Source organism: Ambystoma mexicanum, chromosome 1p (assembly GCF_040938575.1).
Source record: "Ambystoma mexicanum isolate Mex_15411 chromosome 1p, UKY_AmexF1_1, whole genome shotgun sequence".
NCBI classification, from domain to species: Eukaryota; Metazoa; Chordata; class Amphibia; order Caudata; family Ambystomatidae; genus Ambystoma; species Ambystoma mexicanum.
The window spans coordinates 782,799,798-782,820,597 of record NC_090921.1 but is presented as its reverse complement, the minus strand read 5'-3'; the positions used below and the strand labels follow the sequence as shown (position 1 = coordinate 782,820,597).

The window sequence follows — 20,800 nt, the reverse complement described above, 5'->3', positions numbered from 1 at the left end:
ATTTGAACAATCAATTAAATAACTTAAACATTTTCCATTTTCCACCCAACAATTAAATAATTAAATAACCAAATTCCTCCCTAATGATCCCTTGGATCCTACCGTATCCTTGCCCCTTTTCCAGGCGTCCCGCTTTCTCCCCAGGGGCCATGCCCCTCCAGGCTCAATACCTGATCCCCCGGGGTGACCTGCTTGTGCAAACAGCACCACCCCCTCCTTTCCCGTGTCATTCCCCCATTGTGCTTCCCTCCCCACACATCAAAAGGGGCCATGCCCCCGGCACCGGAAAAACCCTCCCCCGAGGAGTTCTTTCTGCCCCAACCCCCCCCCCCCATTCTCTACCTCAAAGTTTTCACCCAGTCTCCCAGCCAAGAACCCAAGTCCGCCAGGTAGTGACTATTCCCATACATGGACAAGTGTACCCCATCCTCTCTAAAGATAAGAAACCCCTCATATGTTATTTCTTTATGGTCCATGACCCTCACCGTCACTGACGCACAACATGTTTCCATTTCCCTGTTTATCCCCTTCCTGGCCCGCTCTATTGCTCCCTCATTTCTTGCTCCCCTCCACACTCTTCTCGGCAACAACTTAGTCCACACCACCACCGCTTGAGGCCACATATCCTTAATCCACCCTAAGTCCCTCTTCATTTTTCTCAGCAGAGCCACCCCCGTATCCCTAACCAGGTCATTCTCCCCCGCATGCAGCATCACCACCCGAGGAACTCCATAGCGTTCCCTCATTCCTGCCAATATGGGCAGCAGCTGATCCCACCGCAGGCCCCCCAAACCGTGCCACCTCACCACCACTTCCTTATAACTGCACCCCAATTGCCTTCCAAACACCCTTTTCTCCGCCTCTTTGCCAGCCCACTTCACAATTGAATGTCCAACAATCCAAACTTGCGCCAACTCCCCCTTCCTTTGCGCAGCATCTGAAACAGAAATTACAACAAATTACTGACAAGTCAACTTATTACAAAACAACACAACTTGCCCACCAGGTCCTCCACCATCTTTCTTCAACAATCCCCTTTCCCAAAATCCCTAACGTAACCCTTGTATTTTCCCGACCTCCAACGCCCCAAGCTTTTCACCTTTTCTTCCGAAAAACCCAGTCTGCTACCCTCAGATGCTGCGCCCATCCTAAAAGAATGAGTCCCAAACTCCTCCCCCTTTTCCCCTACCCTGCCCAACGCCTTACGCAATACCCCCAGCACCTGTGCTGCTGTAACCGGCGATCCATCCGAATGCTGGAAAACCAAACCTGAGTTAACCCCACAGCGCTCCTTCCACCTTTTACCCGCCTGAACTGGGCATAGAGCCTCGCTCCCTCGACCCAGCAGGACCCAAGAGCCCCTTCCCTTCTGATCCGTCTTGGACCTTTTAATCTTGATGTCTAAACCTTCCTCTGTAATTTGCACATCTTCCCACTGCAGCCCCCCTACGCCCCTTGTACCCCGACCAACTCAGAAACCCCGAAGGCCCCAAAAAATAACCATGTAAAACAAGCCGCAAACAGTTCCCCTTCCCATACCGACCAGCAAACTCCCCCCAAAACCTCAATCAACCTCTGCAGCAATTCAGCCGATATCGGCCTCCTCTTATCCTTGTCCCTCTTACTCTCCCTTGACCAACCTTCCAACATCCTACTCGCCATCTCCCCCCACTTGGTTGAAAACCCCAAAACCATTTTCCGTAAAAGGAAATCCCCGCTAGCTTTCCTGTTATCGTTGCCCTTGACCAGCCCCTGTCCATGCACCTCAGCAGGAAATTCATGACATCGTCCCTCCTCCGCTCTTCCGCATCCCATCTACCCCTCCAACTACAAGCTCCTCCTCTAATAAAATCCTCCCAGGCCCTCCTGTATGACTTCTTAGATGCCGCGGCCAATGAACCCTCCACCAGTGCAAGCGCTCTCAGCTTCCTATCTTCCACAGCTCCTCCGGAATCTGTTGCCCCTCCTGATCTGCCTCTGGAGCCAATCCACGGAATCTCTGCCATTGAAAACGAGATAATGCATCAGCGATGCCATTATCCTTCCCTGGCACATGTGTTGCCTTAAACACCACATTCCATTCCATGCAACGCAGGACAAATTCTCTCATCAGGCTTGCCACCCTCTGATCCCTCGCTGACTGCCTGTTCACCACATGGACCACGCATTCGTTGTCTACATTGAAATTCACCTTCTTATTTCGCAACTCCTTCCCCCACAACTCCAATGCTACTAGTAATGGAAAAAATTCAAGAAATGCTATGCTCCTCCCTTCCTTCAACCATCTCTCCGGCCACTTTTCGGCAAACCATTTACCCCCCCAAAACACTCCAAAACCACCGGCCCCGCTGCATCCGAGAGAATCTGAACTTCCTATGTCACTGGGTCTCCCTGCAAACACATTGACGTTCCATTGAAACTCTCCAAAAAGCGCAACCAAATCCTGCAATCCTCCCTCACTGCCCCCGATACTCTTATCCGGTGATGTGGGCACTTCGCTCCCGCCATGGCCCTTGCCATGTTCCTGCAAAACGTCCTCCCCGGGGCCACCACCTTACATGCAAAATTCAGATGCCCAACCAATCTCTGCATCTCCACCAGCATCATTTTCTTGGCCCCCACCGCTTTTTCCAACAGTACCACCAATTTGCTCACCTTGTCGTGCGGCAAGCGTGAGGTCATGGCCACTGAATCCAACTCAATTCCCAGAAATGTTAACACCACTGCCGGCCCTTCCGTTTTGTCTTCGGCTAATGGTACCCCCAGCTCCTCCATCAAGTCTTGAAACAACTTTAGCATCCCTTTGCAATCCTCCTCCCTTTTTGCCCCGCTAATGAACAGAAAGTCATCCAAATAGTGCAACACACTCTCCCACCCTGAGCTGAATGAGAAGACCCACTGTAAAAAAGAGCTAAATCGTTCAAACAACGCACAGGAAATTGCGCACCCCATAGGCAATGCTTTGTCAATGTAAATACGGTCCTCAAACTGCAAACCTAACAACCAAAAATCCTCTGGGTGCACTGGCAATAATCTAAACGCTGCCTTGATATCGCACTTGGCCATGAAGGCCCCTCGCCCTTCCTTCCTTATTAGCTCAACCGCCTGGTCTACACTCGCATACACAACCCCACATTCTTCCGGGGCAATGAAATCATTAACTGACATACCCTCCGGCCATGACAAGAGATGAATCAGTCTGAACTCCCCCGGGGCTTTCTTGGGCACCACCCCCAATGGAGATATCACTAAGACACCCGGTACTTCATCAAATGGACCCACCATCCTTCCAGCCGCTATTTCCTTGCTCAATTTTTGCCTTACCACCTCCGCATTCTCTCTCGCCGACTTTAAATTTTCCACCCACCGCCGTACCCTTGGACCCTGGTAACCTAATCTGAACCCCTGCCCGAAACCCTCACTCAAAATCTTAGCCCCTTCCCTATCCGGATAAAATTGCAACCATTTTTCCAACACCCCCACTTTAATTGGAGTAAAAGCTTTTCCCTCCAACCCCTTTTCCTGCACCTCTCCCCCTCCCCCTGTCTCCTTGTTGGAAACACTGCGTGAGAGGGTGTATTCCCCCGCACTTACTGCACTCGTGCTTGAACCTGCACATGGTTCTTGCGCAGCTATCCTTATTGTACCCCCAGCACGCTGCTGAGGACTGGCCCCTGCCTCCTCCCCCCGCCCCTTCATGGGCGGGGCGACCAAGAAAGGGCCGGAAAGGCACTGGCAGCCCACTCGCCATATGTAATGTCGGGGCAGGCCTCGTAGGGGCCATCCATTGCAGCCAAAGATCCATATCTATCTCCCCCCAGACCGCCTGACTGTCCTCTGCCATTCTCGCTCTAAATTCCTCGTCATACCTAACCCAGGCAAAGCCCCCAAAGCTCGTAAAAGCCTTCCTTATTACGTCCATGTATTTAAGTAGGGCCACGCAACGCTCCGGGAATTTTTCGCAATACACGCTGGCATAAATGATAAACGCCGACGTCCAATTCTCAATGGTCACCGGGACCCTCGGGCGTGAAGCCAGTTCCCTCTCTTCCTCCTTAGACCCCTCTTTCGCTCTCACCTCCCTATGAAGCAATTTGAAGACATCCACAAATTCACCTGCCTGTATCTTCTCCCTGGTCGCCGCCATCAGATGTGCCCCCAATGGTTTTGTTATCCCCATGTATGGCAATTTCTTCTCCTTTCCTTTTACTTCCACCTCTTTATCTTTTCCCGCCTGCACCTCAAGCCCCAATGGCTCCACCACTTTGTCCGTTTGGACCTCCACTGAGCAAATGTTCTTCTCAACCCCTTCGGCTCCAATGGCCTGCACCCCCACCTCCTTCATCACACCTTGAAAACCACCCCGTTCATCCCCCAACCACCTATTTGTAACCCCTCTCTGCCATGCATATGACCAATCCCTTTCCCGCTCACCTCTTTCCACGCCTGCCACCTGCGGCCTGGCCTCCACACCGGTGCTCCTCCTCTCCATTCTTAGAGGGCTCCTGCTGCGGGGACAAAACATGTCAGCACAATCACCCAGCCAATAGTTCCCTTGACCCCTTTCACCCCGACCACCCTGTACTTCCCTTTCCCTATCCCACCTTGAACTTCTTCTCTCCTCCACCCTTTCCCTTTCCGCCCTGTAATCTTCAAATTCCCATTGCCCCCCGTATTCCTCCCAACCAACTTCATCACCCCTTAAATACCATTGAGGATGCAAGCTCCTGCCCGAGATGATTTGCTGTTCTTCTTGCGAGCCCGGGGCGTCCGCCCGCCACTCCCCTGACGTCTTCTCGGCGGGGTTGTGGGAACCTCTGCCTGGTCCTCTTCTCTTGGGCGAGGCGTTCCGACCTCCACCCTGAAATCCTCGTTGCTAGGGGCCGTGCTGCGCCCTCCAGGCTCTCCTTGCGTTGACCGAGGAGGGGCCGTACCGAAACCCTCACCCTCCATCTGTACAGCGGGGGCTGCGCAGCGCCCTCCGCCCCCACTCCTCCTACCCGGGGGGGCCGTTCCGCGCCCCTCCCTACCCTCCTCACTTGACGGGGACCTCTCCCTCCTTCTCCCACCTGCGCTCTTCTGCAGGTATTTACCCCCTCTTCCCCTCTGCCCCGACACTCCCGCCTGCGCCCCACCACTGCCCCCACTGGTGTTCCCTCGTTCCCTAACTTCTCGAGCGTTCCCCTCTTCCCTAGCGCTATCATACCCTTCCTCCCTCCCTGGCTGCCCCCCCGACCTCCTCAAACCCCCATCCGCCCTCTTGTCTATCTCCCTCCTCATCTTCCTGCCCCTGGATTCCCAAATGTCCCCTCTCCCTGCCGTAGGGGTGCAAGCCACCACCGCCGCCAGGTCACCGTCTGCCGCCGCTCTACGCTGCGGCCGGCCCCCACCACACTCCTCCTCGCCCGTAACTTCCCCTACCGCCCCTTCCAATTGGGCTTTAGTTGCCCTGCTAATTATTTCCAGGGCCTTCTTCAAGGCCCCAGCATCCACCAGCCCCTTCTTGCTTGCCCCCCGGCCTGTCATTGTGCACACTAATCCGCGTGTGCCCAAAAATATGCCCCCTAAAATTGCACTACGTACTCTATGCCCCCGAGCCGGGACCTACCCGTGGACTAGCACCCTTGGCCTTGAGCAACCCTGACACTAAATTAAACAGCCCCCCAGAACCAAAAAACACACCTTGTGTGATAACCTGTAAAATAACCTCCCTAATATTGACAATTAATAAAAAAGAAAAATTTAACCCAAAATATCCTTCCCTAATTAGCTTTTATTACTAGTATTGTCACTATATGCTTTCCTTATGCTAATTTGAAAATCTATAAAATTAGTATTTTTTTTTTTTTCTTTTTAAAAAAACCCCTAAAGAACTAAAATGTTATCCTTCAACCCCCTCCCTCCCTACCAACTAGTCAAAACCCGAAGAGGGAGCCCACCAACACACTATAAGAAAGCACTAATTAGTGCTTGCTAAACGGCAGTGCACACTGCCACCTGGCGGTGACAAAACCGCATCGCACTTCACACACACACGAGGGACACGGCCCCTTTAATTGCGCTGCCCTGCCCCCTTTATGTACGAGCGCTGCTACGCGCCAACCGTAACCAGCACAAGCGCTCGCTAACAGAAGGGAAAATTCCCCTGAGGAGCCGCGGAAAAGCCGCTGAAGCTCCGCTCCCACCCAGGCCCTAAAAACCCACACGCACAGCGGGCCCGCGCACGGATGCTGTATTCCCCCCAAATCCCCGCCGAAAACCACGGAGCCCTCACGCCCCCCGCTCGCGGGATACCCCCGGCGCGAAAACGGAAGCCCAGAGACACGGTAAGACGCGAGGGGTGTCTTATCTACGGCACCCCTCCTACGCAAAACTAATAAAACAACGCCAACGGAATTGTTATTATATATTTTTTTTTTTAATTTTTTTTTTTATACAAAACCTAACCGCCCTCCTCCTATACTATTCCCCTACCTCACCTGCACTAACTCGCCACCTAGGCCCCAGGCACCACAGGGAAGGCTCGGGAGCGGGCAACAGGACTTGACAATCGCCAAGTCCTAACCGTCGCCTGCCTCCCGAACCTTCCCTGAGCCCTTAAATACCCCCCGGAGGGGCGCTCTGCACCCCCACGGCCACTCGCTGGCCGTGTGCAGCGCCAAAAAACTCCCCGGGGGGAAACGCTTCGCGTTCCCCCCGGGGCCCTCCTTTCGCTTCGTTTTGCTTTATTTCGATAATAAAATGTCATAAAAGCACATACAATCCCAACAAATAAATATTAGACACAAAGAAACACATGAAAATATAACATGTTCAGATGGATCGCCATGAAAACAAGTGCATGTGTAAATTCAAAGGATCAAACCTTTGTCAGCACATTAATATACATGAAATCATGCTAAGTGCTCATGTTTAAATACTGGCCCAAACAGTTAAAAAATCCAATCCAGATATACAAAAGGCTCAAAACTTTAAAACATAATAAAAATAAAATAGTATAGTTCTTCCAAAATGTAATCTAATGTACAATCGGAATACCTTAAAATGGAAATATCTGTCTTAAAATCACTGTGCACACAAATGGCGCTGCCTAAGACGTCGGGCATGAAATAAACATGTTCCTGTCGCATAAACTGCGAAGCCATCTCTAGAGTGTGAGCATAAGATCAATGCTGCTGTTGTGCTTCTTACATGTGGTGTCCAGAAAAGAGGCCTGCCCATTCTTTTTCTCAGCGTCAGATATTTTTGGCAAATGAGCAAAAAATGAACTGGATTTTCAACCCACCTGCGCAAAATTGGCAATCGGCACAAGCACTTGCATTCCATTTATTGCACACACTTGCCAAAGGCCATATTCCTATACGAAATGCTATATACAGTGTGCGCTCAATTTCCAGGTTAACATATGATATGATATGGCATTTATAACACGCCTATACACGAGTGTTTCAAGGCGCGACGAGGCAAGGGAGGGAAAACAGAAGGAAGACAGACAGCGATCCTACTAGGCCAGGTGACATTGAGATCGCGCAAGTGCAGGGGCGAGGGGAAGGGGAAAAGTGCAGGGGCAAAGGGGAGGGGCAGTTCAGTACATAGGATAACAATAAAATAAATAAAGACAATAAATAAAAGCACAGCCAGCTGGTGGCAAGTGCAAGGGTAAGAGCAGACATCACTGGTCAAGTGCTAGTATGGGCTGTAGGGATACAGAAACAGTCCCCCAAGTGCAAGGGTTGCCAGGGGGCAGTGCAGGTGCGCAACTGGCCGGGAGGGGAACTGGGCCCGAGATCAGAGGGTAGCCAGGAACCAGTACAGTGCCAGATTCCACCAGAAGATCAGCAATAGAGAGGAGGAGAGAAAGCAGAAGCAAAGAGGAAGGTCTTGAGGTGCTGCCGGCACCGGAGATGGTTCTCAAGTTTCAGAGAGGCAGGGAGGCTGTTCCAGAGGGAGGCCCCAGCAGAAGAAAGAGATCTACCACCAACTCGCTGCTTGGAGAAGCGACTGACCCTGAGGGAGTTGGAGGCGGATGAGCGAAGAGCTCGAGAGGGAAGATATTTAGGAAAAGAGAGTTGAAGGTATTGAGGTCCCAGGCCCTGAATGCTTTGTGGACGATGCAGAGGGTTTTGAACTTAATCCTCGCCGCCACTGGGAGCCAGTGAAGAGATTTCAGTCCTGGAGCGATACGATCCCTGGGCTTGAGGCCAAGGATAAATCTTGCAGTCCTGTTTTGGATGAGTTGCAGAGGGCGGAGAGTAGAGGCAGGCAGATTTAGAAAGAGGCTGTTGCAATAGTCCAGCCTAGAGAGAACCAGAGCCTTGGAGACAGTGAGCTTTTGGGGGAAGGAGAGGAAAGGAAGAATACCTCTGAGTACGCTTCAAAACCCATCTCCAGTTTGTTGGCCTAGTAAACTGACAACAGAGTCGACTTTCCAATCTCCAGGAGAATCGTCTGTTCCAGCTTAAAGTCGTATGCCTTTTTAACTACTGCTTTAGACCCAGGAAACACACTAATCTTATTAAACCAAAAATTACTTAATCCCAAGGAGTCTAGTTCAGATTTCATATGGGCCAACCAGGAAAGAGCCTTCCCTCCTGTTTGGCATAGTAAATCCATTGCAGCCCTCCTAAACTTTCCCAACTCACTAGAAAACCAAACCCTAACCCAATAGCAGACCTAACGAGACCGGCAGAACGATTCTGCACACTGCATTACTGTTTCAATATGCACAAATAAATTAGGTACACTGTGGCGGAGGCCAAGAATGTTTTTAAGAAATATATTCTCTAAGATCACTAGTTCGGAGCAGCCAGAAATACCCCATAACTCGGACCCAAAGGTCGCTGCCTGTTTGTCTTGGGCCTTATAGGTTTCCATAGAGACACGTACCACCAGGGGTGTTGCTAGATCTGGAAAACATCTGGGGCTACGCTAACGTCGGGACTGTCGGGACTCGGGGCTCCTCCCCATGCTCATTTATAAACCTCATTAATGCTCCACTGTGCCTAACCGGTGTAAGGCTTGCTTTAGTTACTTGGGCATCCCAGCGACAATTAGCCTTCAGTCTCAGCCCCAAATAATCAGTGGGCAACCTGCTCAATAGGTCCATCTTTCAGCTGCAGGTGTAACGTCCCCCTCTGCCTTTTACGTCCACGGAAGATCAAGGACTTTGTTTTAGCCACACTGGCTAAAAGGCCATTCATATTACAAAATTCTTCGAATGCCGCTAGACCTGCCTGTAATCCAGCTGCCGTAAGGGATAGGAGGACCGCATCGTCCGCAAACATCAAAATAGGAATTTTGCACTTCGCTTAAGAGGGGGCATCCATCTGATGCGATAGCAGTTTTTCAATGACCTCATTTATGAATAAACAAAATAAACTAGGGGTTAGAACACATCCCTAGTGGACAACATTAAATGACTTGGTCGTGCTCCCGTCCATACCCCACCTGACAACGGCAGTATTACCAGGATAAAGGCAACAAATTGTATTCAGGAGAGACAGTGGGACACCCAGGTCCTCCAATACATTCCATAGTCGTGTCCTAGAAACTATATCAAAAGCTGTATGCAAAGCGATAAATACAGCATATAAATTCATTTTCCTCAATGTGACATATTTCTCATAAATCAGGTGTAGGCAAACATTTTGATCGATGGTACTAATAGTGCTACGAAAACCAGACTCTAAACAGTTAATGACTTCATTTTGCAAAACCCAGGCTTCAAGGAGCTCCAAGAGGACATGACAATATATCTTCCCCTCTATATCGAGAATGGAGATAGGCCTATAATTACCTGGAGAGTGCCTCGCTCCTTTTTAGAAAATTGGCTCAATCTCAGCACTGGTTTAAGAGGGCGGCAACATCCCATGACTGAAAGATATATTAAACCGTTTTGTAAAGTACGGGACCCAAATGTCAGGTTCCGAAGCAGAGAAGTCTGCCGGAACCTTACCAGGTCCTGGCACCCTACATGGCTTTTGACCTATGAGCGCTCGCCTAACCTCTTCTTGTGAAAAAACCATCATTGGGAGATTCTGAATTGGGGCACACAAGGGGGACTTAGGACTTACTAGCTGCACTATTCAAGTATACCAATTCTCTGATTTCACAATATAAATTGGAGAAATGATCTACACATGAAGCTTCACCAGGACGTCATTTCACCAAAATGCCTGGGGTAGTGGAAGTGCTATCACATGACCCTTGACCTCTGATGACATCATAGGAAGTTATGTCATTTGACCCCACCCCAAAGTGATATTGCGGGAAGCGATGGAACACAACCTTTCAACCCTTGACAAAACAGGAAGTGGCATCACATAGCATTGTTCCTAAGTACACTACGAAAAACACGGTTACGATATCACTATAATGTGATATACATTTCATGCAAGAATGGATCGCCATATGTATCATTAAGATCAGTATGTATAGGCTCATATTACCACATTACTGTAAATGCAAGCAGACGTCCATGGCCAAATGATAATGATGTGTTATTATATAGCACTTATGCTTAAGCGCTTTATATAGAAAAAATATACATACAATATCACCCGACCTGTGTTGGTACTCATTTATCAACCTCAGAAGGATGAAAGACTGAGTTGAGGTGGTTAAGAACAGACTAAATCAGTGACTCACCCCCTGAAGTGTGCCTGAAATAAACCTTTAATGAGTCTAGCCATTATTGTATAGAATTCCAGAAAGACACATTATTTCGTATTCCTATTCTTTCTTATTTAGAGTCACTTGTGAAAGTGTTAGACTTGTGGAACCCCTGTTTTTTTATTTTTTTTAAGAGGCCTGAACAAGAAAGCTAGCCACTCCAGAAGCTAAGAGCCACACGGCGCTGGCCAGAGCCCACAAACTTGCATTAAATTTTTTTTAAACGTTTTTTATTTTCCTTATTATTTTTAGGGGTAGTAAGGGAGACCACAGGGGTAGCAAGGGAGACCTCAGGTTTCACAGTTGCGACCCCTTGCGACCCCTAAATGACGTCCCTGAGCTTCACTAATGCAGCACTGAAGACTATTCCTTTTTAAAGGCTTTCCCACGGTGATGCCAATTGCAGTGAACATTGAGGACCATACGTCTTTGGTCTAACTGCTTATTTCCTTTTTAAAAGCATACACTACCTGTTCCTGGCAGCTCGAATTACCAACATGCCATCGACCTCACCCTGCTTCACTTGATATATCAGTTCCTTCTTAGCTTGGCGGCTGTCATTGGAAAACCGGGGGTGACCTACCCTGTGGTTGATGCTTGACTGCTTTCTGCAGTTTAGAAAAACAATCACCCCAAATGTGTATTATGTCTTTGTAGAAGGATATTATTTCCTGGGGATTGTTCGAACCTACGTTCAAATAAAATCCAATAATTGCAGAATGCTGTGTAAACTACGGGCAAAGTTGATTCAGGATTTTTCTGATCCCATTTTATTGTGCGTCTAGCATGACCAGTTAGGATCAATCGTAAACTACTAACTTGCATTGGTGTACATTCAACCCTGAAAAAGACTTGCGCTACTTCCAGAATTTGTGGATGATAATTGCTCTCAAGTCTAATCCTGATTGCAAAGTCCCTAAGAAGGGAACAAGTTTCCAGGTGAACCGAAGTATAGTTGATCCTGCTTTTATTAACACCATTATCAAAAGTCATGTGCGCCAGTGAATACCCCGGGAGTCAACCACTACATGCCCTTAAGCCAGAGATTGAGTATAACAGCCACATTTGCATTTGTATAGTCACGCTTAGGTTTACTGGCGTTTAGTTGGCCTACACCCCAGACTACATCTTTTCATCTCCAAACGTTGAGCCTCTCCTGCAGAAGAAGGAAAATACCAATTCCGCCGTTCTTAGGGGTGCGATTATATGTTTACAAGGTGGAGTTCAGATCCATCACAAAGCTTGAATTGGATCTGCAAGAGCTCATTTGAACCGTGCGTGTGAGTAGTTGCCGAATGAAGGATAGATGTAATCATCCATGTTAGGAGACCCCTACTCGGGGGACCACAACTGCCTTGAATAGCAGCGATTGAAAAGGTAACATATCCCTGTCGGCGAGGAGCCGTTACAGCCCATGTTTCATGGTGATTAATCACATCAAAGGAGTGAACAATGTCAGTCCAATTAGAATCACATAAATACCTTTTGACCAGTGCAATGTTCCATGACAGTACATGCATCCCTGCCTCCCTCTGGGGGTGGTTGCCCACAGTTTCAAATTGGCAATGGCTCACCACAACAGGTGACCCCCCTGCCCCCAGTTCGAGTTCCACTATTGGGCATGGGATGCAAAGGCTGTCAATCAACATCTTTAGTAGAAGAACCCAGGCCAATAAGGGTTTGATGCATTATCCCAGGACTTTTAGGCCCTAAAATGGGGCCATCAAAGATGGGTCTTATAGGTAGCTCCGAAACCATTTGATCTGACTGGAGGGTTAGAGAGGGTGTGGGGGGAAGATTCTGTAATCACAATCCGGTTACGTACCACTGATTTACCCTGGGCTACAGCTTGCACCCCTGATTTATCACATGAAGCAGAATGACCAGTACCCGCTAATGCTAGCAGATGAAGGAGTAAGTAGATGAATTTCCAAGTCGGAGGGAGTGCCTGTTGCTCCATGCTTAGAAGCCCCTCCATAAGTTCCTTATTAGCCAACTGTACTCTAATAGTGTCCCTATCATGTGTTCCTAGTAATCTATGACAGGCAACGATATCGGATCTGAGAATAGAATAACAACCTTGTTTCAGAGGCATTGGTCCGTAACCAATGGTTGACCTTGTTGGTCAAACTGTTCCCCACTTCTTTATAGAGAAGGTTCTTTAACTTGGGGACGTTTACTAAGAAGAAAACAAAATCAGTGGGGGCCGCTGGCTCAGGGAGTTTAAACGAAGTGTGCTGGTTCAGTGATCATGGCTCCTGAGGTAACCTCGAAGGACTCCTCAAATGATTCCATGCCAAATATGTCCGTATAACTGGCAGTAATTTTTTGAATTTTTTGTTCCCCCCATGATTGTGACTGCCCACAGTTGTCTGAGCACTCCCTAGGATAAAATGTATGCCTGGATTTGGGGTGGGGGGGGAATCTTAGAGGTATTGGTACCTACTGCAGATTTCACAGTTGGAGTCTTCATTCAGGAGTCAGTTGATCTGATTTCACTCACAATATCCAACAAACCCACAAACCTTTGCTTAATATCTCTATTATTTTGTGGAAGAGAGTGGTAGTGTGCCTCCAAAGAAGACCTTAAAGTGAAAAATACCTTACAGCGCCAACCCAGTGAAATATCGTACTGTGTGGACTTGGACTTTGTGCTTTCACTTAGAATTGCCTCCATCTCACAGTCATCTAGGGGTTTTCCACTTTGAATGGTGAAACTGCACCTGCTGCTGTGCGATGGGAGCAGGCATGATGCATGCAGAGAAGAAGTTGGAGGCTGGGGGTAATAATTTCAAGGCTTCGGATGAGTCAAGTAGGGTGTGTTTGTATGTTATGGGTTTTGCATAGCTCAAACCTAGCTGTGAAGAACCAGAGTGCTGTACAACAAAGGGATACAGTGAGAGGGTACAATCATTTGCTTACAATTAAAAGAGTAGACAAGAAAGTGTACACTTGGAAGGACGTGGTGGGAGGGGATATGTGGCTTACGAGCAAGGCATGCAGTTTAGGGAATGTAAGGGAGACCCAGTCTTGAGTCGTTTGCTGGTAGATCCTCAACAGTGCTCTTATCGAAGCTATATTCCTGTGAGTTTTACATCATCTGACCTTCCTAATTGCATCGTTGAGACCATCGATCTGCATCAGTGATCTGTCCTTCCCTTGCCGCCTCCTGCTATGAAAGAGGAATCAAAAAGTGCCCTTTTTTATCTCGTCAGACGATTATAAAAGTTGGTGAGTCATTAAGCAACTCTTGCCATATTTGCTTGCCGTTTTCTACAACAATGGGTACTGGTGAAAGCAACTCTGAGTGGAATTATTCTGTCTCCCTCTTCAGAATTCCACTTTTCTGACTAGGACCTCTTGCTTGTCTGAATAAGGGCTCACCTATTCAATTGTGTATTAGTAAATTGGGTAATGGTAAGAGGCTCCTAAAATAATCAGGATGATTGTCCAAGAATCACTTTAGGAACATCTCATTTCAGCACTCTCAGGTAGACATGCTAAGAAAATATGTGCAAAGTGTGCAAACTAGCTATGCCCACCCCACATGGATGTGTCTTTGACTGCATATAGTGGCTATTATTTTAGCGCACCTGCTCTAATGAGACATGAAGCCCTCCAATAGGACCTATCTTAATAGCCCTATGTGTCTCCCCGGACTCCAGATGATTGGAACAGCCCCATACTGGTCCCAGAGTCCCGTGTGGTGCAGGGGTTGCCGCCTCACACCGCTGCGCCTGTTCCCAAGCATGGCCTGCTGCCCCTGGTGATGACTGCTGCAGAGCTGCAGGCTGTGGAGGCCCTGGTAAGTGCACGTTGTCCTTCTTTTTCTGATGTGATTCTCTTGGCATCTCAATAGGAAATGCAGAAAATGTGGAATACAGGAATTAAATTGGAATTGTGTAGTGGAATTGTAGCTTAAGTGGCAGGGGATTTGCTGGGTCTTTATATGCCCTATTATAGACAGTAGAATAATGTACAAAGTTCAAGGATTCTGCAGGGCTGTATCCTGACCCTTTTTATGTTTGAGGGTGTTGGCATCCTGGCAAATCTGGATCTTTCTAGAGCAGCTCAGACAGGCCTTAATTGGGACAGTCTGCTCATTATTATTATTATTATTATTATTTTTATGGTTTTTAATGAGGGCGGACCTAGCTTCGGGAAGCATTGGGGGGCCTTTACAAGTCATGGGGAAAGGACACAGTGGGCTAACCCATATACAAGGGAGCAGGGAGCTAACAACGAAGGAGAAGATGGGTGCACAACTTGGCAGATCACCCAGCCGCACTTTATGTCGGGAGTGTGTGTGGACCTAGGTGTTAGGGGGAGCCATTCCTTGAAGAGGCGGTTCAAGGTCTCCTTCCTGAAATATAGAATGAAGGGTGAGTCTTGTGTTGACAGGAAGGAGGTTCCAGAATCTGGAACCACAGACAGAGAAGGCCTGTCTTCTGGTTCTTTCCCTCCTGCAGTGCTGGAGTTCAAGTCTGCTCATGTCATTCCTTCTGGTGGATTGTTAGCCTCCAGAGATGCTGAGATTCTCAGTCGGGTAGCTTGGGTACTTGTGGGCAAAGGCCTTGGAGATGATGCAGTAAGCTATAAAGGTGTTATGAGCTTGCAGCGGTAGCCAGTGCAGTTCGATAAGGGTTAGGGTGATCTGGTCTAATTTGCAGTCTTTTGATAAGTTGTGCTGAAGCATGTAGGACACATCTCAGGGGTTCCAGGATGGTCGCTGCAAGGCCTTCCAGAAGGGCACTGCCACCATCCAGGTTTAGACAGCCGATCTGAAATTGTTTGCTGGGATGAAGGGCTTGAATTTATGTAGGAGGGAAAGTTGGCACAACGCTGTTTGTGTCTTCCATGCTATTTGCTCCCTGAAGGGGAGGTGTCTAATGATGTTGAACCCCAGGAACTTGGCTCAGGTGGTCAGCTCGGCTGTGAAGCCCTCGGGCAGTGCCAGGTCTGGATGTCAGGGTGTTTGGTGTTTTTGGTCAGCAGTAAGAATTCAGTCTTGGAGGTGTGGAGCTTCAGGTAAGCACTAGACATCCAAGACTTGATCAATATGAGGCAGGCCCGGAACCTGTGGATGGCTTCAACTGAGGATATTGTGAGGTGAGACTGTTTGTCATGTATTGGTGGGTGTTGTGTGGAGCCATGATTCCCAGTGGTTCCATGTCCTTGGTGTACACTAAATAAAGATCTGTTCTCTTTCACAATGCACAGTATCCCGAGCTAATGCTGACGGATGAGGAGAAGCGACTGCTGTCACAGGAAGGGATTGACTTACCCAATAACCTGCCCCTCACCAAGGTATGGATGGATAGTTTAAGCGGGTGGGGGTTGTACATTTGGGAGGGATGGTGGCTTGTAAGGGGCAAAGCAACCCAGAGGTCAGCTAGATTGAGGAGGCTGACAGGAGGGACTCAGAGAGGGGCACTACATTCCAGCGAGAGAGGCCAGGCAGAGTGATGTAGACTCGCACTTGTAGAGCACGGAGTGAGGAGGCAGAAGTAAAAGGGGAGATAAAGGAGATTGAGCTAACGTGAAGTAGAGGAGTATTGATTATGCATGTGTCCTTTGTAACATCCACCCTGTAAACGAAATGGCCTCTGTGTTCAGCAACAGATCAGACAAATGCTTCAGCAGGCAGCTGCTATTTTCTTACACGTTTAAATTCTCAGAACAAAATGGAAGGCAGAGCAGCCAATCAAGGTTGTACAATTCGAGATCTGTGTATGGGACTTTCAAGGGAAAGCAAATATCAGTTTTCCCCATGAGAAATGCTTCTAAGCAGCTGCTACTGGAGATATTTTCAAAGCCAGAAATTGATGATGGGAGGCTTTGAATTAATCAAAACTACTGGCATGGAATGTCTCCCATCTCCTTGCACACCTAGTGCCAGGATTTCACTGATATGCCATGACTTGCAGGTTCTTTCCTTATTGCAGGGAACCTAGATGTGGAATCATACAAACTCAACCACCATCACTGACTTTCCAAATACTGGATTACGCCAAGTGCCATAACAACAATAGAGACAATTTATTATTAGAGACAAGCTCAACCTCTAATAGTAGACTGGAAGAACAGTGTAACCTAATAAGAATGGGATTGTCACCTAAATACTAGATGGCACCTGTAAGTGATTTCAATCCGGCACTTCACCTAAGTCAATGCCTAGCGTGTAATGCACAACTGAAATCCTTATTTATTTATTTGTGTCTAAAAGTTCTTTTATTCTGAACGATGTACCACTTATTTCACGCCCCTCTCTTGGAACCCACCCCCTGCCCCCGGTCACACTGAACCAGGCTGGTTTGCAAAGTTAAAATATTTATTTATATATTCACAAGATAATCACACTATTTTTAATGGGGATACAATAATCACCAATGGGGTGATGTCACACTAAGCAGTCTCTTTAATCACCAGGAGTAATAATGAGCAAAAACAATGCAGCACAGCAATAATACTTTTGTGGGTGTGTGTTCAAATCAAATAGCAATGTGGTTGCTCTTTCTGCCTGCACACCCCTCAACCCCCCAATATGCAATGTAGAGATAGAGGAGGAGAGAGAACAGGGTTCAGGAATGCAGAATTCAAGCAAATATATCAATCCCAATTTCCCCCTGGCAAACACAAGAGAGAACAGAACTGATTGGCAAACCGTCAAAATGGTTTTAAAGTTGGCTTTGAATGGAATGGGTAAAACACTAAATATGGAATAAATCACAGAAATTGTTTAAATTCTAATGGGAGACACTTTATATGGTTGCAGACAAACACTAGCAATGATTTGAGAGTAAGAAGCAAACTGAAGATTGAAGTCGGGTGCAATTGAAAGCTGTTTTACACGTGTAAGATTTTGCTCAAACGGAAATTTGCTGCAAACTTTTTTTTGTTCTATGGAAAGCTGAGGATGTGAGCTACAAGCAGATGTTTCTAGCATAAAATGTGAAGAAGTTATGGACGTTTTCGTGGAGGTCATTTTTCTGAGATAGAGGCAAGAATTGGAAACAGGGATGCGCTTTCAAAAGACAAACAGGATTTCTTTACACTAGGGAATGACTATGAAGAAGGAAATACCACACGGAAGCACAGCCAATAGACCAGGGCACCTCTGGATCAGGTTTTTGCCTGCCGAGGGGCTTGCCTTCTTCAAATGAATATATCAGCACAAAGATATTTAACAATACTAGTGCAGAAGGAAGATAGTAGGGATAAGATAGAGAGTTCAGGCAATTCAAAAAGGTTTCTAACAATGCAGTTATGAACATAAGAGAGGATGGGTTTGGATAGGGATTACTATGGACAGTACATAGGCTAGTTACAGTTCTATACTATGGATACTCACTATATAAAGTTTTGAACAGAACCGTCAGGAATTCTGCTCAGAAATTCTGCTGGGCACACCGGACCGGGACAGGCTGCTGGGCACACCGGACTGGACTGGGTTGGCAATGGCTCTGGTTACAGCTATCTCGTCACAGCACGGCACAGCACTGCACAACTGGATTGGGTCTTTGGATTCTGGTAATAATTATTTCGGAGGAAAGCAGTTACAGCACAGCACAGCTGTTCTTTGGTCCCCCTTAGATTTCTGGGGGTGAATTCTGCTTTCTGGAATTTTAAGGCAAAGCTGAGAATGGTTCAGCTATAAAATGGGCCTTTCTGCTCGCCAAATTTTGGAGTCAGGAGCAGGGAAGATGTCAAGTTCTCTCGCAGGGTGCTCCGCCAGCAATCGGTTGGTGGGTGAATCTGTGTGTCCTTCTAAGTCCTCAGCTTTCTCTATTTATGCATTTGATAAGGGGGTGTGTATGCTGGATTATCCTAAACGTGCCCCCTAGGCTGGCTACAGGTTAGAATTTCCCCTCTCCCTGGATTGGAGGAGAAAACAGGGTGTCACCATGATGATGTGGGTTTATGAGTCAGAGAATCCTCCCCTTGCCTTTTGCACATGAAATCTACTTTTAGTATAATACATATTTACATGTGTGCAATCTTTATACCAATAACATACATAGATCACATATTTTGTGGAGCAGACACTCTTCCAATCCCCATCGTGGTAGGATCTTGTGTCCGCTTTTGACAGAATTCTGCCCTTTTGGGCCGGTACACAATATCTAGTTTAACCAAAAATGTGTACAACTGTGAGCATTGCATATGGGCATAAGCGTGTGAAGTTTCATGCTTTTGACATGAATAAATTTGCTGCAAAACTATAATTTTCAAAGTTACTTCCCAGAACATAGCACAGAAGTCTGGCTCCTCTTCAAATGTGCAGCCAAAAATTTGGTTCAGAAGTCCGGGGTTTACATATTTTTCACAATTGTGCCCAGTAAATTATCAGTCTTTTTGGAAAAATACTTTTTGTCCATTGTGACTCACAAAGGTTGTCTGTCCCCGCCTCCTTCCTCTTCTTGCAGCTCAGGAACAATCTCCGCCCCCTTCCTTCTGGCAGAGGCCATTTACGATCCTTCCTGATTAGCATCTCCTTGCCTTGGAGGACGTCCATTGTCATCTTACCACAGCAGCCCAAGTTCTCCCACCCCTGAATCATCACATGGGTGTGAGATCCTTGCAGGGAGCAGAAGGGAGGTGCCTGGCCCCTGGGGGAAAGTTGTTCTACTGGTTTTGGCTTGGAGATAGGCTTAATTTAAATGTCATTTTGTTACATTTTTCTTTGTTTAAAATAAACTTTCAGTTTTCAAACAAGCAGCTAGAACACTGATTCCAGACTCTAAACCATGAAGTTTAAACAGTTACAACCTAGATTACTCTTGATACTAGGTCCCTTAAATTTCAGACATCAGATCTTAGTGGCACAAGTTTACAGTTTTAATGCAGTCATTCAGGCGGCCGCTGGTACTGCGCCCAGATTTTGACAGATTTCACCGGCAGGCACCTTTTTGCTCTGAATGCTCTGATGATGAATTCAGCTTTTCAGGATATTGCGATTTCACAATGATTTCTTGAATTCAGTAAATTGTGACACCTCGCAAGGAAATTGGATGTTTGTGGGTGTTTTGGACCAGCATTCTGTATTTTCAGCAGCCCAGAAAAGATTTAAAACAATATTCTGGATTTCTTTCAGCAAGCACTGCTTTTCATGCAGTCTCCATTTTTCCTTGTCGGGCAGCCCAAAGACATGTTTCAGGAGTGCGGTCTCCGTTCCACCACTGACAACATGTATGGTAGATTTTGCAGCCATCTTTTTGTGCTTTGTAGAGTGCCATTTTCATAAGTTTTGGCGCGCCCAGGCGTTTTGCGGCCATTTTGATAATTCTTGCACCATCAGCACACAGTGATGCCGCAGGGCAGAGCATAAGTGGGTTAATACATTCCACACACCCTCTTTATGACGCAATCAAAGATCTAAATACCAGAGATCCAATGTAATTGTCACTTCTAATTGAACTTCAAAATTTCAGCCAGCTATTCCAGGCATAACTAAATGACCAACAAAACTGCTAAATTTCATAAACGAAAAAAAGGGGCAATAGTGATAAAAGGCACACACATGGATTATGGAAATGCTTATCTTAGACGGTTACATGTGATTTTAACGAATCACAAAACAACAAATTATTTTTAACAAACCAAAAATATCTAAACAAAATAATGATTTTTGATGTTGTTTTTGGGGGGGGGTCCCCGCCCCAAACACACCTTTTTTTATTCACACTTTACCCCACCCCCAAAACTACTATTCCCATTCCCAACTACATATATATTGTTTTCAAAAATGTGTTATTTGTTTTAGGTATTTTGGGTTTGTTAAAAATTCCATAAATTGTTTTGTATTCGTTAAAATCACTGCATACCGTCTTAGACCACTCCAAATGCATTCTAGTGCTTTCAGAGGACCTTAAAATGCATCACCGGCCAGACGACTCAGCCCTTCACCCTTCTGAGGTTGATACAATTAATACCATTTAATTGGCTAACAAGGAACATCTCTCATCAGAGCTGAGACGCCTCCTCCCTGGGGATGAAAGTACATTTTATAAATACACATGTTATAACTGCCATCCTACAATGTTTACCCACATTCGAAAATGTAGAACCGCTGTAAGTAGGCAAGATTAATCACTGGTACAAAACGGATAAACTAAATTACAATCAAATA

At 46.9% G+C, this 20,800-nt stretch overlaps 1 protein-coding gene across 1 annotated transcript in view; it reads left to right on the top strand.

Annotated features, from left to right (window-relative positions):
- Positions 1 to 20,800, top strand: part of CREB3L4 (cAMP responsive element binding protein 3 like 4) — a 211,797-nt gene that overhangs the window by 96,813 nt on the left and 94,184 nt on the right. The window contains exons 4-5 of the mRNA XM_069651524.1: positions 14,337 to 14,476; positions 15,892 to 15,978. Of these exons, the coding sequence (XP_069507625.1) occupies positions 14,337 to 14,476; positions 15,892 to 15,978 (227 nt within the window). The remainder of the gene's footprint in view (positions 1 to 14,336; positions 14,477 to 15,891; positions 15,979 to 20,800) is intronic.